Genomic DNA, 25,535 nt, shown 5'->3' with positions numbered 1-25,535 from the left:
CTGATCACCTGTCCCCGCCAATGGCCACGCCCTCATAGACACCATCTGTGGTCCGAGAGATGATATTGTTGAGCTCGTTGGACATGCCCCCAGAACGCGAGACATAGGCCACGCTGCCAGGGCGGTACAGCTTGGAGGCCAGGATGTTGTCCAGCATCCCGCCTGTATTCCCAATCTTAAAGCACCCAGGCTTGATGCCTCCAACCTGCAGGGGCAGAAATAGCAGTCAGGGAGGAAGGGTGAGCTCCAGATCGACCACAGAGCTCAGAAGAATCACCAAGCCCAGTACTACCAGCCCATGCCAGTCTGGCCAGGCTGGGGAGGAAATGAACAAGACAGCTAACATCTGCACATTGGGTTTCCTGCTTAAGAAGAATCTTGAGACATTATGCAAAAAAAAAAAGAAAAAGAAAAAGAAAGCCTTATTTGTAAAACATGGCTTACTACTGATAGGTATATTCAGGGTTAAGTCGTCTCCTTTGCTCTACAAGAGCAACAATGCCCAGTAAAAAGGTGTATAACACAGGTGTGTACCTCTGCTCAAAATCACACACTGCCTCTGAGATGAAAGGTCCCTTTGTCTTCCCTTCACATAAATTTTAACGTAACAACCAGGTAAAAACAAAAACAAAAATTTCTCAATAAAGACCTTTTGATCAAAAATAAAGCCTCTAGCTGAAACCGGTTTGGCTCAGTGGATAGAGCGTCTATCTGAGGACTGAAAGGTCCCAGGTTTGATTCCGGTCAAGGGCATATACATTGGTTGCGGGCACATCCCCGGTGGGGGGTGTGCAGGAGGCAGCTGGTCGATGTTTCTCGCTCTCTATCCCACTCCCTTCCTCTCTGTGGAAAATCAATAAAATATATTAAAAAAATAAAGCCTTCAGGTAGATTTTTCTTTGGTTTATAGTTAAAGGAATAATCAAAGACTATGCAATGTTTGTATGAGAATGGGCAAACACTTACAGCAAGAATCTTCTCATTAGTCCCTTGAGACTCTAACGGTGACATGGACTGGAGAGTGGGCCTATAAAAAATTAACTGGAAACGGACAGACTGACTTTCAAGAGGTACCTCTAAATCTTTTCAACTTAGAAGAGAAACAAAGAGTCAACAAGTGAGTTTCCAGAACTTCTTAAAAGAGCCTTGAACTTAAAAGGCTTTTTAGCCCTGGCCAATTTTGCTCAGTGGTTAGAGTGTTGGCCCTCGGACTGAAGGGTCATGAGTTTAATTCCTAGTCAAGGACAAGTCCCTCATACCTTGATTGCAGGGTGCATGCCAGAGGCAACCAATTGATGTGTCTCTCTCACATCAATGTTGCTGATGTTTCTCTCTCTTTCACCCCCTCCTCCCTCCCTCCACTCTCTCTAGAAATAAAAGGCACAAGTATCCTCGGGTGAGGATAAAAAAAGGCTTTCTGGAGAGGAAGCTCACTGTGGCAGGTCCAATGATGGTCACGCCCTTCTGGTCCGCCTTCTTGATCAGCTTCCTTGTGAGGGCCTCAGGGATACCTTCAGCTATGATGGCAATGGTCCGGATCTAGAGGATGAGAACAGTCCTGCCTCATTAACTTGTCACCTCAGGTGGGACCAAGAGGCAGCAACCATTTAAGAACTCACCTCCCATGTCCCCTTCCAGGCTCTAAGGACAAAGTAATATTAATAACATGCACTGCTCCTTTCCACAAGTCTCTGTTCCTAACCTGATCACACCAAGCCTCCCCCAAAAAGAGAGGCGTGGACATCCCAAACTGATCTCCATTGTTAACATCACAGTGATTCAGTAACCAAGCAGGAGCAAATGTTTCCAAAAAATCTGCTATAGCCCAAGATTTTTTTTCTCTCTCCCATCCAAAAATTCACAAGACCCAGACACTTGTTCCCCACCTGCACATACAGCAGCTATCTCTGGCTTTCTCTGCTGTGCCCTTGAGTCTCTGATTCTATGTCCCCACAGGTCAGGGCTAGAATGTGCCAGAAAGGAGCCGCTTCCACAGCCGGAGGAGAAAGCCAGAGAAAGTGGGGGGTGGGCAGAAGAGATTGAGAACCACCTCTGACTCTCATCCAGGGGCTGGCAAACTGTTCTATAAAGGGCCAAATAGTATTTTAGGCTTTGTTGATCATGTGGTCTCTGTGGTAACAAAATTTGCATTTGTAGCATGAAAACAGCCATGGATAATATATAAATGAATGAGCATAGCTATGTTCCAATAAAACTTTAACAGGCAGCCGAAACGGGTTTGGCTCAGTGGATAGAGCATCAGCCTTCGGACTAAAAGGTCCCAGGTTCAATTCCAGTCAAGGGCATGTACCTTGGTTGTGGGCACATCCCCAGTAGGGGGTGTGCAGGAGGCAGCTGATGGATGTTTCTCTCTCATCGATGTCTCTATCTATCTATCGCTCTCCCTTCCTCTCTGTGGAAAATCAATAAAATGTATTAAAAAGAAAAAAAAACTTTTAACAGGCAGAGGGCTGGGTTTGGCCCTTGAGCTGCAGTTGACACCTCTAATCAGACTAAAAATCCAACTCATTTTTAGCAAGTATGCTTTCGTTTTTGCTTCATCTAGATATCTACACAAGTTTATCTTCTCTAGTTATACACTGAACCAAACCAGTCCAGAATCAGACAGTAATTATGAGCCGATGAATCAATATTTTTTTTAATCAAGGGGGTCTTACAAATCAGTAACAAAGAAGACAAACACCTAAATTGGGGGTGGGGGGGAAGCCAAGTCATAGATTAGAAATGGCCAATAAATGTTCTTTAAAGCTCATCTTAACCAAAGGTCTGCAAATTAAATAGAATGCCTATCAATTTGTCAAATATATATTTTTAAAACTCAAACATTCAGTGTTGGCAAGGGTACAGAAAAACAGGAATTCTCAAACTCCTGATGGGCGTTTACATCGGTACAACTTTTCTGGAGGGCACGTGGGCAGGATGGTCCAAGAGCTTTAAAGTCTGCTCATTCTGATGCAGCAGTTTGACCTCTAGACATTTATTCTGGGGAAATAATTAAGGATATGTACAAATGTTACTCCAAAATGCTCATCACCAGACTTGATAAGCAAAACTGATACTACCAGTGAGTATTTATGCTGTGGAAAGACTAATTGAAGAAAACGGATTATAAAATAAGTCTGTAAAAGATTCCATTTGGTCAAATCCAGGAAAAGGTGTGGATAAGGGTGTACGCAAACATAGCAGCTGTGTTTCTGGGAAACGGGACTTGAAGTATTTATTTGCTCCATACCCAGAACTTCTTGTTGGCCCAGTGAGCAGCCTGCCTGCCTTTGGTTACTACCCTCCCGTCTGAAGATCAAGTGTCTCAACCACTTTCACCCAGAACATTGGCCAGTCCTGAGTCTAAGCCCTTTGTCCCAGGTGGCGGTGAGCTTGAACACCACTCAGGAGCTCTCCCTACTACCCCCGCCTACCCCTAGGGCCGTGGCTACCTGTGCATAACTCATGGTCTCAATGCTACTGTCATAGGCAGAGCGAAGAGAGGCGAAGTTGATCAGCACGTCCACCTCTGGGTGTTTCTTCATGGCGTCAGCCATGTTCTTGAAGACAGGAATCAGGATCTCCTTGTGACCCCAGTAAAATTTCTGCTTGTGGTCCCCCCTGTGAGAAAGGCAGAAGAGGGGTCAGAACAACCTGTCAGGGTTGGGGAGGGGGTCCACCAGGGAGGAGCTTCATCTAGAAGGTGGAAAGGCAGGGTTCTGCCCTCAAAGGGTTTCCATCTACTGGAAAAGACCCTCCAGGAATATGGCTCGCCCCAGTCTGGGATGGGCAGTCGCTTCCCCAGCAAAGGGGATAAGTGAACTGCTCCCCCAGCTCAGTCTCAGTCAGGGAGATTAGATGAGAAAATGCCACTTGGCAGCCATCTGCAGCCTTCCTGCCGTGGCATGACTCACGTGAAAGGGTAGACCATGGCGGCCACCGAGGGCTCCTCTCGGGAGCAGACGTAGTCAAAGTCCAGCATGCCTTGCACAGCCCTGGTCTGCATGCCCCACACAATGGCCTTGGTATGGTTGCTGAAGAGGGTGGCGCTCTTTCCTGCTGGGCAAAAACACAGCGAGTGCACCCAGAGCACACACCCCTGTGAGACCCGCAGGGGCAGGGCGACCTGCCAGACCCCTCCATGCCAAGTCCAGGGAGGGTGGCTGATCAAAACCACAAAGAAAGGTTAAGAGGATGGAATTCTGAGAACTTGGGGAAGAGGTGCCTCAATTTCTTCTGGACAGAGGTGGCAGAAAGTAAAGAGCTCAGGAGATCTGCCTCGCTAGTCAACAGCTCAGCAACAAACAGAGAAAGGACTCCCGATGCAAAGAAGGGGCCCCAGAGAATTCCTACAGGGCCTGCTCAGTTTCACAGGAAAGACATGTATATAACCAGCCTCCTGGTCATATGCAAATGGGCACTTGATAAATTATTTTTAAAGTCACTGGAAAATTTTGATGAATGCAGGATGTTCCACAACCCTCCACAAGCCTTATCACCTCGAAATCGGGACATAAACCACCTCAGGTCAGGACCTGAATCCTCACAATTCTAGGTCAGTGTAAGTCCAATGAAGAGGTTGCTCAGCCTTATCTCTGAGGTTCCGGCCAGGCTCTGGCTCGGGCGAGGCGGGAGCAATACACTGCCTATTCCTCCTCCCCTCCTCCCTCGACTAGGTGGCTCTTTCCTGCCCAGAACAATGCTCTTGGGTGGGCTCTCTGGCTAGCAGGAAAGGGGTGAGGGGCAAAAGAAAGGAACAAAAACATCTGGCAGAAGTGGATTCCTCAGCTTTGGAGGAAAAGGCCCCTTCACCACCCTACAGGCAGGTGACCTCACCCTCCCTTCCCTGAAGTCCTAAGAAAGTAGCCCTCAGGGGAAAACAGTGCACCAAGCTCAGTGGCATCTGGCATTAATTAACCTACTGTACTAATGCAGACCTGACTAACCAAGTTCTGGTCTGGTTAAATTAATTTAAGGTTAAGTTAATTTAAGCCCTAGCTGGTTTGGCTCAGTGGGTAGAGCGTCGGCCTGCGGACTGAAGGGCCCCAGGTTCAACTCCAGTCAAGGGCACATGCGTGGGTTGTGGGCTCGATCCCTAGTAGGAGAGTGCAGGAGACAGCCAATCAATGATTCTCTCTCATCACTGAGGTTTTTATCTCTCTCTCCCTCTGGCTTCCTCTCTGAAATCAATAAAAAAAATATATACGTATATATATATTTTTAAAAAGCTCAATTTCCGAAGGCATACAGAATTCTCATCCCCGCAGGCCCGCCTCTTCCATCACAGCCATAAGCCTCTCATGACACAGGCTCCTGTTGTTGCAAATACCCGGGATTTACTGTCACTGGACCCAACTGGGTTCTGACGAGACATGAGATCACAGAACAAGGGAAGCCACCTAATCCAGTACCGTCACTTCTCAATCCCAGGAGACTGAAGCCCAGAGATGCCAAATGACTCAGATCCTAGGTCATCTAGCATCAGAGCCAGGATTACAGCTCAATTGTGCAAGTGAGGAGGGATAGAAGCCCTGCCACTCCCGTCCTCGAGGGAGCCCACACCGAGTCAGCGTGCGCACATTCACACATCTGTCTGTCCAAGAGGCGACAGGAATCAGAACAAAGCCTGAGGTCTCTACACCTCAGCACCAAAGGGGCAGGACCAGAGTGCTCACCTCCTTGAGTACAGAGGAGCCAAAGCTGATGGGGGCAATCCTCAGCCCACCAGCAGCAAGGAGACCCCAGAGGGAAACCTGCTCCGGGGCTAAGAGCCCCCACTAGGCTCCTCCTCCAGACGGCTGAGGGGCGGGCCCTCACTGGCACAATCTGTCCTTCCCCTCCCACTTCTCAGCACAGCTGGACTGACCGTGAGCATCAACTCCTCCCCTAGGGTGGACGAGCTCTTAGAACTAGAGTGGCCCCTGTTCTCTCTGCACAGGCTCAGCCTCAGATCGTGCCTGTTAGGGAACAAGGGGTCTTGCCAGATGGTGTAGGGACTGCTGGCCTTTCTGAAGGGGCATAAGCAGCCCTGCCTAGTTATTCCTTCCCCTCCCCTGAGCAAGAAAGGGGTCAAATATCATCAAAAGACTCCCCTTCCCCAGGGTAAAATCTCCCAGGCTGCGCAAGTCAAGAAATTAAAGGCAGTCCTGATGCTGTGAACAGGTGAGCAGGTGTGTTCTGGGTGAGGACATGCAGAGAACGCCTATCCTAAATAGTGACCTCACCTGCTCTATCCCATCTCCCACCCAAACTCCAGGGAAACCTGAGCTTGTCCCTGATATTGGAAGCCCTGGGATAAAGTCAGCAGTGGTGAGGCTGAGGAGAGGAAGGTAAGAAATGAAACCATCAGGAGATGTTGATGAGAATCAGGGAGGACCATGGATCCTGTCCTCACCCTCTGGGCTCTGTCACGTCCCCTTCGATTTGATGGCTCCCTCCTTCCCAGGAGGTCTCCTCAGCACCACTCCACTCTCCAAGGCTGTGGGCCTGGCTCTCCACCCCATCACCCCCAAGTTTTGAGCCAGAGACAGCCACACGGCCAGGAGAGCACTGAGTGGGGGCCTGAACTGAGCAGGAGTGGGAAGGGCGAGAGAACAAAGACTAGAACTTGGGGGCAGACCACACCGAGGCAGGAACAAAATATACCACACAACACTGCAACCCAATGGGGAGGGGAAACAAAGCAAACGGTTAGTGAGACCCACTAACAAGCCACACGCAGATTTGGGCAGGGCAGGGGCGTCCTACCTTGCAGGGATCTTGGACTTGGGACTGAATCTGTCAAAGAAAATGACCAAGGCAACTGAGTGACCTGCTGATGGCTGGAGGCTTTGGAGGGAGAGGGTGGGAATAGGGAAGGGTCCCATGGACAAGCCTGGCAGGGTTGCCGCCCTCACCATCTCTCATCTATTCCACAAGAGACAGGAGGAAAGCCAGCAAAAGAGAAGACAGCACTGATCAGCAGAGCAAAAGCAAGAAAGAGCCAAGGGCCAAAGGGGGCAGAGAGGGGGACAGGAGGGACACGAAGGCTTGGAGGGTATGCTGAACACTGAACCTCTGCCCCCCACACCCCCAGGCCTCTGAAGGGACAGCTGGCCCGGACCCAGCCTCTTAACACCAGTCCCTCGTCCCTACAAAGCACACGATGATGAGGCCGACTGGGTTGGATCTGTCATTCTGTGCTGTGGGTTTGGAAACTGCAGGACAGTAGCTTCCAACTCTAGTGCCTGGAGCCAGTGTCACTATTTCACAAAATGCCTTAGGCACTCTCTGTCGGTGTGTACTAGGAGAGGGTGCACAGGCCACACCAGCCCAAAAGCTAGTTACTGAACGCTAGTTGTAAGGGCTGGCTGGCCAGGATCACATCTCTGATAAGTCAGAGGATGGAGACAAAGGAGGCAAAGTACAGATGGGCTGGTAGACAGCAGAGTCCTTATGGTGGAAAGGCGTGTCCCAGGAAGGTGTAGGAGCCCCAGGAAGATGGGGTGGGCAGGAGCTACCGATATACAGGAGCCTGCTCTGCCCTCCACTTGGGAGGAGAGTCTGGGAGACCTACCCACCTCCTGGAATTTTTGTAACCCTGTCTCCTCCATAACCTCCCTGCCCAGCTCACACCTGCCCACAGGAAGTAGGGGGTAGAAGAGAAAACAGTGGGGAGTGAAGTGACCCAGGTACAGCATGAGTCCTCAGCACCAGGGGAGACCACAGGGAAGGCTCAGCGCGTCCTCCCCTCTGTTCCCATCCCACGCACCATGCCCACTCTCACAGCAAAGCCCCAACACCTTCCATCACCTCTGCTGGTCCAGTGAGGCCCAGAAAGGGAAGCAGACAGGGAGGATCCGAAACCGCTGGGAGTTACCTTGTGGCACGGCGGGCTTGGCCTTCTTTGCAGGTGCCACCTCATCAGCCCTGGACTCAGAAAAAGATGCAGTCCTGCTGAGGGCTGGAGTCTGGGGTGAGACAAAGAGAGGGAGGAAGAGTCACAGGCAGCAGCTGGGGAAAGAGCCATTGGTCCTTGAGGCCCCAGAGAAATCAGGGAACAAGAACTACGCACAGCAGTTCTTTATAAGCTGCTTCCAAAGCACTATTCTAACAACCTTCGGAGACAGGAATCAGAATTGTCTCCAGGCTTCAGGTGAGCCAACCGAGGCTCTGAGCAGGTATAACGGCCAAAGTCCCACCCACAGCAGGATTTGAACTCAGGTCTGATTAAAAAAAACCTGGTCTTTCCATTATACTACCTTGACTGGCACAGGAAAAAACTGGCCGAAATCCAGAAACCAACCATGTAGTACTATAGCCGCCCCTTCCCCCCCATTTCCCCAATGTCCCCAATGGCTAGGGACAGAGGAGGGGCACCATGTCCTGCATGGGATGGGAGTGTGAGGGGCTGACAAATATAGCATGGCAGGCTTTATGGTAGAGGCCAGCGGGCACCTACCGATGTGCTCCCACTGGCGTTGAGGAGGAAGTTCGCAGTGTGGGCAGCTGTGGGCGGCTGATTGGGTATGGGACGGTGGCCCAGGGCCATGCCCACAATGGCCGTCATGTGAGTCTCGGTGCCAAACACGTGGATGGGGATCCCAGTGGTCTTCCCTGTGAAGGAGGGAAGAGAGTCCATCATTCAAGTCTTCAAATAAGGGCCCAAGTCCACACGACTCTGCAAAGGTCCTGTAAGGTCCTGCCCGATGCCTGGCACTTCCTGTGCAAGACCAAGTCTGCAGCACAAGTCAGCTGTCAGATCTCCATCAGCAAACAAACCTGTGAGCACAAGCAGCATCCGAGTCTGCACTCCTCCCGTTCACAGCTTAGACCCTGGCTCTCCCACCCCAACCTACCCCGACCTCACACTCCAGCCTCCCTGGCCTGGCCCCTGCTCCTTCCTCCGCATGGAGCTCTTGTCCCAGACCTTCACCCAGCTGTTCTCGTCATTCAGCTCAAGTGCCTCCTCCCGATGACCTTGAAAGCCGCTCTCCTCCACACCACCTGCTTGCTTCACCACGAAGAGCCCTGACAGCATCTTGTTCCAATAATTGTTTACCTGTTTAATGTCCCAACTGTGACTGAGTGACATTCCCTGTGCTGGCCCGAAGGCTGGGCCCACAGCAAGCACTCAGTTTTGGGGGGCAATGAGGATTTGGCACTGCTTCAACTGAGGTAGGTTTGGTGTTAGCCATGGACACCAGATTTGGAAAAGTGGGAAGATGAGAAGATATTGTCTCTCCAATCACTCACTAGCAAAAGCCTCATGTCTGGCACCCCTCTGGCACGTCACATGAACCCCTGCTCCACACACCACTGCTCCTGGCAGTGAGGCCTGCATTTTACTCAAGACCAAAGCTGCTGGTCCCCACGTTCACGTGTTCCAGGTTCAATCAGGTCAACTTAGGGAGACCCGATTTTAGTCCTGACTGACAAGATGTGGTCCCAGACTTCTCGAAAACACTGAGTGGTAGGCCTTTACCCCCTCCTCCCTAAGCTCAGTGAGGGGCAAAGCTCTCCTTTTCTACCAGTTACCAGAGCCTTGCCCTCTCACCCCTCACATCCAGGCCACCACTGTCCTGGGCTCTGCTGCAGCCTCCTAAGAGCTCTCCCTGCTTCTATCCTGGCTGCTGGTTACCTAAGTCAAACTGTGTCACTCCTCAGGCCAAAGTCTCCCCACAGCTGCCAACCCAGGGTCAAAGCCAAGGGTCTCCTAGGACCTGTACTAGCCTCACATGCCTACTCCTGCTGCCCCTCCAGCTCCAACACCCAGCCCCCTCCCACGGCCATCCCCACGGGGCCTGCACACGTGGACACACTCCCACTTCAGGGCCTGGGAACCTCCCTTTCCTTTGCTGACAGTCACCACTGGCCTGCTCCCTCCTCTTTTCCAGGTCACCCATCCAGTCAAGCATTCTCTGATCACCCCACATAAAACTGCCCGTCCCCTCCCACACACACTACCCCTTCACCCGGCTTGTCTTCCTTCATGCACTTAGCGCAACCTGACATTACAGTCAACGTCCTCAAGTGCACAAGGGCCTGGCTGTGCGTCCTGCAGTGGCTGTGACCGCAGTGCTTAGCACAGAGCACATGTTCCCCCTAAGTATTTGTAAAACAAATAGCTGAATGAAAACGCGTTACTGCCCTTTCTGAAGTTTAGGACAAGCCTATGCCAGAGGGCAGAAAGTGGAAGTAGAAGCGAGCTGCATACCCAGAGAGGGGAGCGGGAGAGCACGGAAGTGTTCACGGACGGACTCCTTCAGGAATCCCAAGGAAGTAGGCCACCGACGCTCAGGGAGGGAAGGAAAGAAAAGGTCCCCATCTTACCAACTTCTCCCATCACCCGTAAGCCCTCCTGGTAGTTGGGGCCACCTCTTCGGACAAAGATTTTGACCTCATGCTCCTTCAGGGGGCCCTGGTAATCTCGAATCGCTCTCACGATGCCCTGGAAGTACAAAGGGACAAACAGACATGTGATAACAAGTCAGAGAGCCATAATGCCCGACTGGTGTAGTAGCTCAGTGGTTGGGCATCAACCCATGACTCAGGAGATCACGGTTCAATTTCTGGTCAGGGCACATGCTGGGGTTGCAGGCTCGATCCCCAATAGAGAGTGTGCAGGAGGCAGCCAATCAATGATTCTCTCTCATCCTTGATGTTTCTCCCTCTCTTTTTCTCCCTTCCTCTCTCTAAACATATCCTTGGGTGAGGAATGACAAATAAAAAACAAAAAAACACAAAACAGTCAATGTCCTGCAAAAGCTTCTTCAAGAAATTTAGGGGAACAGCCCTTGCAATGGGTATCGACTTTGGAAATGAGAGAATGTACAGGTGTGTACCAATTTTGTCTCTCCAGATGGAGGGACTAAACTGAGTCAGGAGTCTAATTTCTGTCACTGAGGGCCTTGCACACAATTCCTGTTCCAGACCTAACCACCCTTATCACTAGGGCTGGCTTTATTATGGGATTGCTCAGAAGTTAAAACAAAGCAGTCGAGATTGATCTGTTTCAGATTGGTCTGCTGAATCAGGTCCAATTAGGGACCCGTTTTAGGCAGACTGATGAGGCCTGGTCCTCCACGTCTTGAGAGCTCAGACTTTCAAGGTTGACATTTATTTATTCATTATTCTCAAAACCGATGTGAAAGTACCAGAGGGGGCACATTCTTTTGAACAGCTTCAGTGAGCATCTGACAGTGTGGAATACTAATGGCCTCTTCGGAGGGCTACCTTGAAGGGAATGATTCTTGAGACATGTTACCTCAGTCATCCTTGTTGACCCCCAGGCACTTTTAAAACTGTGCCCATAGCCCTGACTTGTGCACAGGGATCAGGCTGACGGGCCCCTGGCTAGATAACCAGGAGCCCCAGGTCATAAAAACACTTTCCTCATTCTGACTTTTTGGCGAGGAGACTGATGACTGAGAGACGAAAGACTAGGAGTTGCAGAGAGGCCAGTCTCACAATGGAGCGTTGAAAATGAGGGTCCATTAAGATACTTCTTTAAGAACTAGTCCTGAAAGGGGGGATGGCAGAATTTCGCCTTCTCCCCACATCTCAGATGGTGGAATTATGGCCCAGCGAGTGCCAGCTGCTTGCCCAGAGACACAGTTTCAGATCCAGACACAGCTTCTGCATCTGCCACAAGGAATCCTGGACCAAGAGCCTCTCTCTGGACTGGGAAAGTCATGGGAACTTGCTCCTGTCTTAAATTTGCTTGTGAGAACCTCCCTTTCCTGGTTCCTCCAAACCCATGCTCCCCAGAAACTGCAGTCACTATGGCTGATTACCTTGAATGTGGCAGCCACATTGGTGAAGTTCGCGATGCTGCCTCCAATGATGAGGATCTTGCCTGGGTTTGGAGTAAGAGAGAAGTCAAAAATGGTTAGAAAGTCAGACTTGAGCATCTTATCAGAAAGCCAACTGAGAGTTCTCTCCACTGAGCAAGGGTCTCCCAACTGTTAGGAGGTATCAGTGCAGAGGTGGGAGAAACAGGCTGGTCTCCTGATGACTGTCAGCCTTATCAGCTCTCTCTCCATCACCTCCATCACCGAGCAGGTGGTTAACCCAAAGCCACAGAATCTATACGTCATTCCTGGACGGCCATCCAGACACCCAACTTGGTTTCTGCATACACCTGATGGGAATCTCACTCCCTCTGGCTTCAGGGTAGGCTAACTGGTATGTGTAGTCCCCAACACGGGACAGGCGGTAAAGGGAAGCTGAAATGAAAGAGTAGGGTAACAAATGTCTAAATGGGCCACTAAATGGGGGGATGAGGACAAATATGTGATACCTTAATCAATAAAGAAATTTTAAAAAATAAAATAAAATAAATGGGCCACTAAGCACAGTTTTTATCAGTCAGAGTGAGAGCACGCTTCACCTCCTCCCTTGCACCTGCTCATGGGCTTTAAGTACACATCTCCTCCTTATCCTCTCACAGACCCTCATCTGATAGATGCTATCACTGCCCACTGCACAGTCAGGGAAACTGAGGTCCTTAAGTTAAGTGAGTAGCCCTGGGTTGCAAAGGACCAGGACCACAATCTCCGTGCCTCCAAAGCCCCAAACTGTTCCCCCTGTAGCACGCTGGGCCATCCTGAGGAAGGGGCGTGTGAGTCTCACCATCGGGGTGCTTCTCCCGGGTCATGAGGGAGAGGATCGTCTTGGCATAGTCATAGGTCTGCTGCTCGCTGGGGGCGCCCGAGTACTCCCCGTAGTTTGCCAGCTCATTGACACCCCCGAGATCGCAGATGGTGTCACTGCCAGGGAGAGACGAAAGTCAGTGCTGGCTCCAACTCTAGCGGCAGAGGGTGGCAGCCTGGTGACTGGGAGGGCACGCAGGCGCCCCCAAAGCCCTAAAGTCAGGCTATGGAACTGACCTCTCAGACCTCGGACCCTCAGGCCCCACAAGTGACACTTCAAGGCTCTCCCACGCAATGCACTCGGCCAGCGCTGGGCCACCGTGGGGCCCTGGACTGACTGACGATGGTAAATAAAGTGAACAAAGAGCACCTCCCAACACAAAGAAAAAGTGCACATTCCACACGTCCCTGCCAGGCTGCCCAATGAGAAGGAAAACGGCTGCAGCCAGAGGGAAGCCCAGCCAAGCAGGAAGGGGTGTGGCCGATCACAGGCCCAGAAAGGAGCAGACTACTGGGCTTCAAGTGGAAAACCAGCCATCATCACAAAGGGTGAGGACTAGGAGCCCAACATCTCCACCAAGTGTGAAAGTGTGTTCACCTGGTGGCCTGTGGGGACACAGCCACATTCACTTTCTGGTTCATTTTCTGTATTTGTTGTACCCTCATGTGGAATCCATATTACTAATTCCAAGAACTAAAACTAATCAAATAACTTCATTTTGAAGCAAACAGGAAGGTGCCTGGGACCCTCTGGCAGGCCCGAGATTCCTGGTGTGCACCACAGTAAGGAACTAGAGACCCCCAGGTGAAGCTCGATCCAGGCTGTGAACATGTGACCCAACTGGCACCTTCAGTAGCCCCTCAGTCACCTGTACACGACGGAGGCACCACCTCCAGCCACCATGGTCCAGATCCTCCCTTTGGGGTTCAGCAAGGTCAGCTTCAGGCTCGCCCCACTTTTGGCATCCAGGTCTGCAATGTAAGCTTCCTAGGGATCAGACAACAACAGGTGGGCCCTGTGGGCATCCCCTTCACCAAGGTCCCAGATCTCAGGACTCCTCCCCTCCCCTTTCCCTCCCTGGAGACACATGAAGAGGTCCTCATTTGCCTTAATAGAGCCAGGAAAAAGGGGTTGTGTGGGGCCCTACATGCCTGGGACAAAACATGATGGCATCTTCAAGTACAAAAACCACCCATCGCCACTGTCACCACTGAGGGCAAATTTCCCAATTCCTTTATCTCCGACCCAAGCCTTGCTATGTCACTGCTTCTACAACAGCCCCCACTCCCAGCATCTGCAGCCTACATCATACCACCCTCTCCCCTCCCTAGACCCCATCCCTTCTGCCAGCCCAGCCTCTTCCATTGGCCTGGGTTACATCATGCCCTGCAAACCCGATTCTGCTGTGAGGATCTCAGAGAGGATGGGGTGAAAAGGAGCAATTAAAATTCTCAGCAAGTGGCAGAGAGCTACCTTTCTGACAGGATTAGGGGGAGCCACTCGGAATGATCAAGAAGTAACAAATCAAGCTAAGAGCCCAGGGAGGCTGATTGCGAGAGAAGTCTAAAAGGATTTCTGGCCGGGATTCAGAGGCTTGGCTGACTCCCACCTCCCATCCCCTTTGGAGTTTTAAAAAAATTAAATGGCTCTCGACCTTCCTTTCCCTGCCAAATATACAGCCCACTATGGGGCCAACTGCTCATCTGAGATTAGTCACCCTCCCCCCGCCCCCATCACTCTCCATCTCCTCCCCAAAGCAGCTTACCTCTGGATAAGCCTCACGCCCAAAGGGGGGAGGGAACTCTATATCACCCCATTTCACTTTGCAGATGTAGTCAGCGGTAGCATCCACCTTGGCTGCCAAGTCAAGCACGTAGACGCCATCTTTGGTCACAACTGCGAGAAAAGCAGAGGCAATCAGACACCGGCCCAAGCAGAGATGACCACTAACCTCCAAACCCCTCCCCAGACTTCCCCACACACCACTCCCACAGGGTCCAGGTCCCACACAGGCTGACTTCCTCACTCGGCAAGAAACCAGAATAACTCTTATGGTGACACAGCTTCCCCCCATCAAAGAAAAAACAAACCCTAGGAGTCCTACAGGTAATATAATAGGAAAGTTGCTATGGCAATTTTTAAACTTTTTCCATAAAATGCTACACTATGTGCCTTAAATATTGACCCATCCATGGCCTTGCTATTTAAACAACGTTTAAAGGTATAGGTTGCTGTCAGAAGACCCCCTAGGTATGCACGTTTGGGCTTTTGCAGTCTGGCCAGGAAGCCTCACTGTTCGGTGGGGGTGGGGTTGGGAAGGCGTGAGGGTGCACAGGGCCCCAAGCCAGCAGGGTTCATTTATTGCCACCTCACTGGACATCTATCTTCCCTCTCCCCCAGGGCCATTTAGCTAATTAAGTTAGCACAGAGCCATCTGGTCCATTAGAGGGACTGCATCCCCAGCTGCATCTGGAATCAGGACTTTGCCCTCAGAAGCCCTGGCCAGAGCCAGATCACACCACCTGCCTCCTTCCCCGCCTGAGAGGCTTGGGCCAAGGCTTCCTGGTCTTAGGGATCAATGATTGACCAGCTCCTGGAGGGAGGGGGCGAGGGGCGCTCTGAGGGCACAGAGAGGAAAGAACAGCCTGAAAGGTCAGACCAGTCAGAGGCAGCCCTGGTCCTAGGCAAACAGCCCAACCTAACCTACTGGCAGACACAGCCACAGAGCACTTCGACCAAAACCAGAACAAGAAAGGCCCGAGAAAGAAGCTAGAGCTGGTTAAGGAGGAATAACCACGGCCCTCTGAGAGCTCAGACACAGGAGCCTGCACTCGGTGAGATCCCTCTGCGCACACACACCTGTCTGCACTGCCTCCAAATGTAAAGGCCAGGGTTACTGTGGGCACTGGCGCCCTGCTATCACTGACCCCTGTCCCATCCCACCCCCACAGAGCCAGTTACCAAGGGGGTTGATCTCGAGGTAGGTGAAGTACAGATCCTCATAGAAATTGAAGAGGCCAGAGATAAAACTGGCCAGAATTCTAAAGGGGGAGGGGGAGAGAGACAATCAATCCGTCAGTGAGCAGGCTCAGCAGCAATGTCACCCACTGCCACTGACAGCTCCACTTCCTGCCATCCTGACACCCCGCCAACCCCCTTGCTGTCCTCTGCCAAGCCCACTCCTTGGACATCACTCTTCAGCCACTGAGGCGGAAAGGAGCTGTCAGGCAGGGAGCCAGGAGGAGGCACCAGACAGACAGGGGCAAGGTGAGGGACGCTGATGGCATATTTCAGTCTGAGCCAGCCAGCTATCCTCTTTGGGACCTGGGGTGGGGGATGGGGATACGGGCTGTGTGTGCGCCTCCCACCCAGAGAGAGAAGACCACGCTGCTTTCCCTGCTCTGTGCCCAGAGCCTGTCAGCCTTCCCTATTCCCCCCTGCCACGTCCCTCAGACCCTCTCACTCAACTCTTTCTTGTCTTCAGGGGCATGGACCAACAGGTGTTTCTTGATGTCCTCAGGATTCAGCTTCTCGTCCACCCCGACAAGCAGTTTCTGGGCTTTGGTGTCCACATCGCCCACATCCACCCCCCCTTCGTGGTGGAACAGGACGTAGTCCCCTTGTCGGGTGGCATAGATGCAGACGTAGAACTCCTCCGCCTTGCAGGGGACAAGAGCACCAGGTGGGTGGGGGCACTGAACGGAGGACGGGGAGCCCAGCCCCTGTGGTGTCATTTCTAAAAACACTCACCAAGGGAGACCTGTTTACCACCCCCCTCCCACCCCCCAGGGGATAAGAGGAGAGAAGAGGCCGCTGCCTGGCTCGCTGACAGTCCACCCTGAGCCAACAGGACCCGATCTGGGGAAGGGGGTTCTGCCTTCAAGTCTTTCTCATCTCAGCACTGGAAGTCACCAGCCCTGATTGCTCCTGGCTGCAAACTAAGCCCTTTCCTTCATCTCTGGACTCCCTGCTCCGTAGGCCCCGCAGGCCCTCAGTGCAGCTTCTGAGACTCTGGTTCCTTTGACTTTTCTCCAGCAGCTTCATTTCCCCTTTCATCATTTTAGGGTCAACAAACTCAAGGCTCCAGGAGGGAGAAGACCCAGCTTGGAGCCACCTCACACATACCTGACTGTGCGGAACAAAGGGTTCGATCAGGAAGTTCTTGAGGAAGCCTCTGGCCTTGCCCACCTACAGAGATGAGGGGAGATAAAGCTTAGATGGACGGCATGTCTTCCTCCTGAGGGCAGAAGGAGGAAGCACCCTCTGCTCCCTCCACCCCACCTTCCCCTCAGAGGTGGAGCCCAAGCACTACCACCACAACACTCAGCAAGGATTTTTCCAGAAACCGGGGCAATTGGGCCACAGACCCCTAACCTAGCGATTTTCAACAACTGTGCTGCAAAAAATTTTAAGCCATGTAATAACTAGCTATTTAGTCAGGGGCACTGACCTCTTTTCCCTTAGATTGTCAAATAGAAAAAAGACAACAGCCAACACAATAGCCATCCAGTGGGAATTAATCAAAATTATACCTTTTTTTGTGTGGGATCGGCAAAAAATATATATATTTTGGTGTGACACAGAATTTTAGTAATTAGTTTGTGTCCCCCGAGATGAGAAAGGTTGAAAATCACTGCCCTAGCTAAAGAAGTCCTCATGAGATCCCCTCTTCCCTCTGCTTGCCCTGGTGCCGGCCACACTTAGACGTGTACTGACCTTGCGCATTCTTTTTCTGCCTCCTCTGGAGGGTGATAAATGAGCTGCAACATTGTCTCACCCCCAAAAGCAGAGGTGGGGAGTCACCTCCCTCCCTGCCATCATACAAATTAGAGCTCAGACAAATCAAGGCTATCTCAGAACTCAGGCAGGGGAGCCAGCCCAAGGACCACTCAGGCACAGGGAACCATGGTGGGGGCGGGAGGGTGGGAGAAGAGGAGGGCAAGAGCTTGACGGGAAAAACTTTTCCACGCAGACTTTCATCACTGATGACAACAGGCCTGCAGAGCTAATCAGTTTGAGTGGATCCCTGGCGGCAGCCAAGGCAGACATCCCTCATCCCAGAGTTCCTGAAGCCCCCGCCTGCCATGCATCACGCTGAGTCAGAGACCAGACAGTGATCCATCAGTGGTAATGAGCCGCTCCTGGGCCAAAGCCACTGCCAGCCCAGACGGTCTGACATGCCCTCCACAGCCAGCTGAGGAGAAGGGAGCATGAGGACTTCCCTGGGGACACTGCTCAGCCCCCAATCCTGCTGTCCTTTCCCTGGAAGCACGAAGGTCAAGATCCCTCACCCCCTGCTCATGTACAACTTCAAGGATCCCTCTTTACCTATAGGGCCAAGAACAAAATTAGGGCGAAGAGCTGATTTAAGGAAGCCCAATCAGAGAGGAGGATGACTCCATCACCACCTTCATCCTATTTCCGAGGAGCCACGGAAGAAAAGTCATCCCCAGTCCACAGCCACCCCAGAGGGGACAAAGCCAGGTGTGGGTGGCACAATCTCCCCAGGCTAAGCCAAGCCTCAGCGCATCCTCCCCTCAATTCTCCAGCTCCCTTTGGGAGTGAGAAGAAATGCAATTTTATTTCTGAGCATCTTTTAACCTTCCCAAATCATATTTCACTTTAGCTCTGTCATCTACATAGTTGAGATTAAACACCAAGCCAGGAGAAGCCAAGAATTTAATTTACTCATCAGTACTATTAACTGTCGTGTTCTAGATTCTTGGCCAAGTCATACCTCTGCTTAAATGATTCTGCATCTCCCTTCTTCAACTTGTTTACCCACCCTCTTAGGATTTCCATGCCATGACAAGCTACCATGACCTTTCTGGAAATTGAAAAGAAAGGAATTCCCAGAATGGGCCTCAGAGTCCCATCTCAGATTGCCAATATAAACGAAGACCACTTCCACGTGGCTCTCGAATTGTACTGGGGTCACTTTTGCAGCACACCTGGCCACTCCCTGATAGGGAGCTGGGAACGAGCACCAAGACTGGCCCTGCTGACTAAGTCAGCTCCACAGGCCTCTGCCTTCCCCTAGCTGCAATCTTACCAGTGTGGGGGTGACCTATACAGTTACTAATCTAGAGTGACCATGTTAGCTTCTGCAACCGCAGCACGGCCACCCCAACCCCACACCCAGACTCACTGCGGCTTCGTGTCCCAGCCGTGGCTTCAGCCAGGACTTGACCCCATCCAGAGTGAGGTTGACCCCAACTAGGCCCAGCTTGCCACGCCGTTTGATCAGCTGGTCTGGCTTGACCACCAAGCTCTGGAATGAGAGGAGTTTGTAGTCAGAGCAAGGAAAGAGAAGGTAGAGTAGAAGTGACAGCCCTAGTCGGTTTGGCTCAGTGGATAAAGCGCCAGTCTTCCAAGTCAAGGGTCCTGAGTTCAATTTGGGTCAAGGACACATGCCCGGGGTGTGGGCTCGATCCCCAGTAGGGAGCGTGCAGGAGGCAGACAATCAATGATTCTCTCTCATCATTGATGTTTCTCTCCCTCTCTGAAATCAATAAAAATGTATTTTTTTTAAAAAGAAGAGACAGTTTGGGGATACAACACAAAGCACAATCCACCCTGCTCTCCAAACCAATCCCACCCCTCTTTTAGGGTCAATTCCTGGACGCTTCCCTCACCTGTCCCACAGCCTACATCTTTCTTGACAACCAGGAATCTAGAACTACCCCTGCCCAGGATAGGGCCTGGCATAGAGTAGGTGCTCACCAAATACCTGCTAAATAAATGAGTCCCTCCCCTCCCCCTATGTGGTATCTTAGCTTCAATAAACCATAAGCTTTAGGTTTAACCTCCAGCTTTTATCTCCCCCACACTCAGAGCATGGGCCACCCAGTGTTCCAAAAGGAAGAACAGAGTGATAGAACTTTGGGGTGACAAAGGACCTGAGAGGTCATCTGGTCAACTCCATCCCTGTCTACAAGGCCAATAAGGAGCCCCCAGACACTGCTCATACCCCAGTGCCAGGAAATTCACTACCTCCAAAGGCAGCGCCCTTTGTGGTTGGGCTGCCTCCCAGTGGGAAGACATGTGCATTCCTGAAACCCCCACCATTGGTCCTAGTGCTGCTCTCTGGGCCCTGCCAAAGTCTAAGCTTCCCAACAGTGCCCTACAGGGATCTAAAGAAGAGCCTCTATGCTAAGCTGCCCCCCACCCAAGGCCATTAGCCATTCTTCACAAAGTACAATGTCACACTTCCTCATGGCCCTGCCATTCATGATATGCTCCACTGGGGAGTGTGTGTGTGTGTGTGGGGGGGGGGGACGACACGCATACCTACTTTTCACTGAGTATCTACCAAGTCACAGGCAGCACACTAAAGGTTTTCCAGATCTTACTGCTAGTCTTTCAGCTCACAGGGTGAGGGTTATGCCCATGAAACTCAGAAAGGTAAATGGTTTGCTCCAGGCCACATGGTTAATAAACAGAGGGCTGACATTTGGACTTATTTGTCCAGTTCCAAGCCCATGCTCTGTATGCCATGCCAGCGTACCTTAACATGCAGGGAGCTGAACACAAAACCTTGCTCAGCCCTGGAAGGTATGCTCAGCCATTAGAGCGTCGAACCAAGTACCAAAGGGTCATGGGTTGGATTCCCGGTCAAGGGCATGTACCTGGGTTGCAGGTTCGATCCCTGGCCCCGGTTGGGGTGTGTGCGGGAGGCCATCAACTGATGTGTTTCTCTCACATCAACGTCTGTCTTTGTTTCTCTCTGTCCCCTCCTCCCTTCCACTCTCTCTAAAAACTAATGGAAAAAATATCCACGGGTGATATTTTTTCCATTACTTTTTGAACAAAAACCCTGCTCAGCCCACTGCATGCTGCCCACTGATGCAGGCAGTCTGCCATCTCATGACCCACTTGGATATCTCCAACAAACTGGCTGCTTTCTCTTGAACTCGGCCTGGATGAAGGGCCCGATGGGGACAAACTCACCTGGCTGAGCAGCCAGGGATGGTCTTGCAGCAGGCGGGCCCAATCTGTGTCAGGGGTGACCCGGGCATACTTGAACCTGTTCTGGATAGCCGAGGTGGTGCAGATGTACTTGTAAAGGAGTTCTTTGCCCGTCTGCTCTGAAATCGCCTTGGCCGACATGGCTGCAGAGGGACCTGCTCTACCTGTTGGTCAGAAGGGGCAGAAAATGGAAGCACTATCTTCTCCAGCAGGGCAGTTGCACACCCAGCTGCCCCCAGACAACACAACCAGATCTCAGCACTTCTCCAGAGGGAAAAAAGGGCTGCCCAGCAAGAGGGGTGGGTTCCCAAACAGCAGAGGAGGATCAGGAAATGGTGGGGGAGGGAAGATGGTAAGAAATATAAAGCTGGCCTTTCCTCTCTGACCCTTGGCCTCAATCCTATCTCTACTCCCTCTAGGCAAACCAGCTCACTCATGCCAACATTCATCCTACAACCAAGGCAGATGGATGGGGAGAACAGCATTATCAGTGGTATGACCCAAACCTCGGTGCTGGTCCCACCCAAGGTGGGCACACAGACACTGAAACACACCCTTTGGTTCTGTGACCTGTGGGGAGAGCAGCCAGCTTGTGCAATGCTGGTCTGACTCCCCCTACAGGTTTGGTCTCCCCCACACCCAGTTTCTCACACACACACACACACACACACACACACACACACACATTTGTCCAGTTCCAAGCCCGTGCTCTGTATGCCACGCCAGCAAGCTGAAGGTCCGGTCAATAAGTTTACTTAGCCTTGGGCAAGAACAAGCCCCCTGAGAAACAAAGAGAAGTAATCTCAAAGCTCATTTCTCCCAGGGCACCACACTCCCACTCCTGAGTTCAGAGCAGACACAGGGCGGGGAACTATGACCTTCAGTGCAACCCACCCGGTCCACTGAGTCACCCAGCTGCTAACTTAGAGCAAAACAGAGCCTCCCCGGGGACCACCCTGAACTGGTCACTTCTAACTGAGCCAGGGCCGGGGGAGGAGGCAGAAATCATCCTTAGTCACATGTACATAGAAACTCACCTTATGTGAGCCCTGTGAGTTGCACTGAGATTCATAACCCTGTTTCTTAGGTGAGGAACAGAAGCTCAGAGGAGTTAAGATAACTTGTCCAAGAAGCCTAACTATTAGCAGGGGACCCAAACCCTTTTACTCCTGGTCCCCAGAAAACCCCACACTTCAGGCTCAAGAAAAAAAGACCATTTCTAAAAGGAACAGACTATGTCCCCTCTTCACCTCAAAAAAGGGTCTGTGTGACAGTTTCATGCCCCTCCCCACCACTTTGCTCTGATACACCCATTCTCTCCCATGGGTAGTGACAAGAGCGAGTTGAGGAGAGGGACAGGGGAGAGAAAGGAACCCAAGTCATCATGCTAAGAGCTTGCCATATCATGAAAAGACACTCCTGTCTCGCCCACAAAGATCCAGAACTGAAGTTGCTGAATTTGCTGGAGGAGAAAAGGCAAGTGCAAATAAAGGAGGGCAGAGTTAGGGAGTTGGCTGGTTTAAACACACATTCCCAGCTCAGGGAAGGCCAGTGTACCAGGGGCCACTCTGCACCTCCCTCCCAATGGCCAGGCTGGAGCTTCAGGTTCTAATCCTGGCTTGGCTGGTTCCCTCAGCCTCCCAGCTGGTCCAGGGCTGGGCACAATAGGCGCATTCAGTGTGTTGTCTGGCCCAAAGTGGGAGAGCAGGGAAGGGGCTCAAACAAGACATTCCCTTTTCTGGCCTCCCCCTGAAATGACTTCCAGCTCCATCGCAACATGAGTTTCAGAAGGGGATGCCTCAGTCAGCCCCACTGTCCCACAGTCCTCCACCCCCACCCACTCCAGCTCCATTTCCCAACCTTCTTGACTCAGACCAGAAAAACTGGTCCTGAAATCAGATGGGTACACCGGCCCCCACTCTCCTCCCAAACAGAGTGCAGCCCAGGGCAGGTCAAGCAGAGAAAGGAGAGGGCAGCTTCCACCACCCTCAGCAGTTCAGACACATTAGGCGCAAGTGATCAGAAAATCCAGGAGGAAGCCCCGCAGCTAAGCCTCTCCAACAGAGAGAAGTCTGACAGACACTCCCAGAACAACACTCCCCCAAACTTGGCACCTGCCAAAACAGACAGAGACCCAACTTTGGAAAGGACAGGGTGAGAAAAGGGACTTCTGTAGCTGAATTAAAAAGAAAAAAATCATTATTTTCTTGAGCACCAGATCAAATCTCAGATCCAAGAGCTCATCCCCATAAAGTGCTCAGAAGAAGATGGGAGAAGACACTAGAGGGGGAGGATGCAGGATAGAAAACAGAAAAGATTTGCCACCAGAGCAGTCTGGCTTAGATGGAGCAAGCCCTCTCAAGGACAATAAAGAGAATAAGAGCAGGAAAAGAATGGCCTCTGCATATGCACCAAGGCTCACAAACCCAGGGAGTGGACTGGGTGGAGATAAGTCACAGGTTTAATCATTCAACGGGTCCTGAAGTCTCTCTAGGGCAGCGGCTCTTAACCTATTTGAAATCTCAAACTCATTTGAGCATCAGAAAGTCCAAAAAAAAAAAAAAAATGTGCACATACCCAATTATGCATAGCATTTCCAGGCACTCGCTGTGACTATCACCTGTGACTACCATCCGATGGCCCCAGACCTTCAGCCAACATTTTCTCTAGTGACGATGAGACTTAAAGTGGATACCAATCTGGGTCTGAGGAGCACCCCCACAAAATCTTGGTCTGAATGTGCTGTCAAACTGGTGATAGATGGTTTCAGGGCAGAGCTAAGACCTCAGGGGTCTACTGTGAGGCCCGAGAAACTGTTACCTAGTAACAGTTAAGTGGGTAAACCATTTGGGAACCTAAAACACATTACACACACACACACACACACACACACACACACACACACACACACATTACACATTCTCTCTCTCTCTCTCTCTCTCTCTCTCTCTCTCTCTCTCTCTCTCTCTCTCTCTCTCCACGGGAGGGACCTAATGAGCTGAATGGCGTCTTTTCTGCAGACAGGGTATGTGACCCAGGGTTGAGTTCATCTCCAGCAGCCACCAAAGGCAGAAGCAGCCCACAGGGAAGGCTGAATGAAAGGAGCCTGTTTCCCAGGAATGTACAGCTGGGACACAGCCAGTGGAGCAGAAGCACTCGGGATGCTACTTAGTGTCTCTCTCCGGGAAAGATAAAAAGTACTCATTTTAAGGGTAGCAGCCCTAAGGTTGGGGTTTTTTGAGGGCAGTTCTGGGAGTGCCCCCTACCTAGTGTCATCATGGGGGTGGAGACACCAGCTGCCAGGTGTCTGAGGGAATCTTCCTATCCAAGTCTCCTAAGTTAAGAAGCTCTGTAAGAGGTGACAATTACTCGTCTGGGCAGCTGGGGTCTACCAGCTAGCTGTCCCTCACCCAACATTTCAGAAATCCAAGGAACTGACCTGGCTGAAACACAAGAGCAAAGTTACTGTGCTAAGCACTGCTCCCCACCATCGTCTCCAAAACCCTCTTCCCGGGCAGACGGCGGAGGACCACCTAACGGCACGCAGAACTCCTTGGAACTGCACACAGTATCTGCCAAGGTTGGAGAGGGCAGCAGGCGCGGGGGACTGGCCCTCGGCCAGGCCCGACAGGAGGGCGGCGGCGGCGGCGGCATCCTCCGGCCCCCTGAGGACCTGGCTTCGGCCAACCTTGGCGTCGGCGCCAAGGGTGGGGAGGGAGACGGGCACCCCGGCCATCTGTCGCTTAGAGGCTTGGCCCGACGGCACCTCGGAAGCGAGGAGGGTCCTTCCTGCACCGCCACTCTATGGCCGGGTCCTCGCGGCGAGGCCAGGCCTCGGGCAGCCCGACCCCGCGTGGCCCGTCGCGGCGGCACGCCCAGGTGGCTCCCTCCACTTCGGCGCGGGGCTCCGTGGACTCCACGGAACTAAGAGGAAGGGCCTGAGCCCGGCTTGTGAGGGGCCGGAGTGGGACCAGAGGTCACCGTTCTCTCTACTTCCCGTTCCCCGCATCCGGTGGGGGGACCGGATGGGGGCAAGGGGTGGCCCGATAAAGCCTGAGGAAGCTCAACAACTGGCCCCGGGAGGGGGTGAGGGGCGCCAGCACGGAGTAAGTGCGATTTCACAGCGGGAAGAGAAGCAAGGACGGCGGAAGCCTGTGCAAACTCCCAGAAACTGGAAGGTGGGAGGGTTGGGGGTTAGTCGCACGTGGCTGCTGGCCGGGGTCTCAGACGAAGTCTAACCTAAAGGGTAACCCCCAAAAAAAAACTTCCAAGGAGGTGCAGGGAGGGTGCGTTAACACCAAGCCGGCCTCTGTGGAGGCGGTTCCGGGTTGAGGGAGGGAGGCAGGAAGCTCCTGGGCCAGGTGGGGGCCCTACCGGGAAAGCAGCCGCCCGCCACTCACCTCTGCGAAAGTCCGTGCGGGGCGCTACCTCCACAGGCCGGGACCCAACGCCCACTCTCCGGAGCGCGCCAGCCTCCCGCAGCCGCTAGGGATCCGGCTTTTGTCCTGGCCCCGGAGGGCTTCTCCCCGCCCCTATCAGCACACGTCGCGAGCCGCCCGGCGATTGGTTACAGGCGTTCCCTAGCCTGAGCGCCAGGGCTCCTCCCAATTCGCTGCCCTGTATAGCTCCGCCCAGTAGGCGGGTCCCATGGGGCTGCTGGGACTTGTAGTCCCGCCAGCGTATGCTTCCCATACAACCGCGGGCGCCGCCTCTCCGGAGCCTGCTGGGCCGGGGAGGGATCCGGGGCGGAGTCTCGGGTGGGGAGATGGGCCGAGCTACGCCGGGAGGAGAACGTACCGGGCCGGGGGCCGTGGCCTGATCGCTAGGGGCTGGGCCGGCCGCCACTCCGACGGGGGTGTGGAGTGGGGAGGGAAAGGGTGTTGTTTGTTGGGCGAAATGGCTGTAAGCGCTGCTTTGAGGACCTGGAGTCT

General features: G+C 52.5%; 1 protein-coding gene across 4 annotated transcripts in view; it reads right to left on the bottom strand.

Annotated features, from left to right (window-relative positions):
* Positions 1 to 25,155, bottom strand: part of ACLY (ATP citrate lyase) — a 41,491-nt gene extending 16,336 nt beyond the window's left edge. The window contains exons 1-18 of one of the 4 annotated variants that reach the window (XM_079799200.1): positions 25,005 to 25,155; positions 20,587 to 20,768; positions 18,785 to 18,907; positions 16,762 to 16,824; positions 16,105 to 16,295; positions 15,598 to 15,677; positions 14,402 to 14,532; positions 13,505 to 13,623; positions 12,616 to 12,752; positions 11,778 to 11,839; positions 10,315 to 10,432; positions 8,444 to 8,598; positions 7,862 to 7,952; positions 6,751 to 6,780; positions 3,918 to 4,062; positions 3,456 to 3,624; positions 1,435 to 1,539; positions 9 to 205 (exon numbers count right to left, since the gene is read on the bottom strand). In XM_079799200.1, coding sequence (XP_079655326.1) covers positions 9 to 205; positions 1,435 to 1,539; positions 3,456 to 3,624; positions 3,918 to 4,062; positions 6,751 to 6,780; positions 7,862 to 7,952; positions 8,444 to 8,598; positions 10,315 to 10,432; positions 11,778 to 11,839; positions 12,616 to 12,752; positions 13,505 to 13,623; positions 14,402 to 14,532; positions 15,598 to 15,677; positions 16,105 to 16,295; positions 16,762 to 16,824; positions 18,785 to 18,907; positions 20,587 to 20,745 — 2,075 coding nt within the window. In that variant the 5' untranslated portion in view covers positions 20,746 to 20,768; positions 25,005 to 25,155. The remainder of the gene's footprint in view (positions 1 to 8; positions 206 to 1,434; positions 1,540 to 3,455; positions 3,625 to 3,917; positions 4,063 to 6,750; positions 6,781 to 7,861; positions 7,953 to 8,443; positions 8,599 to 10,314; positions 10,433 to 11,777; positions 11,840 to 12,615; positions 12,753 to 13,504; positions 13,624 to 14,401; positions 14,533 to 15,597; positions 15,678 to 16,104; positions 16,296 to 16,761; positions 16,825 to 18,784; positions 18,908 to 20,586; positions 20,769 to 25,004) is intronic. The other 3 variants (XM_079799201.1, XM_079799202.1, XM_079799203.1) reach the window with 3 other exon arrangements.
* Positions 25,156 to 25,535: the final 380 nt, after the last annotated feature.

This window comes from Cnephaeus nilssonii, assembly GCF_951640355.1.
Source record: "Cnephaeus nilssonii genome assembly, chromosome: 19".
In the NCBI taxonomy this organism is placed as follows: Eukaryota; Metazoa; Chordata; class Mammalia; order Chiroptera; family Vespertilionidae; genus Cnephaeus; species Cnephaeus nilssonii.
Note: the sequence above shows the minus strand (reverse complement) of the source record. Positions and strands in the feature narration are given on the sequence as shown.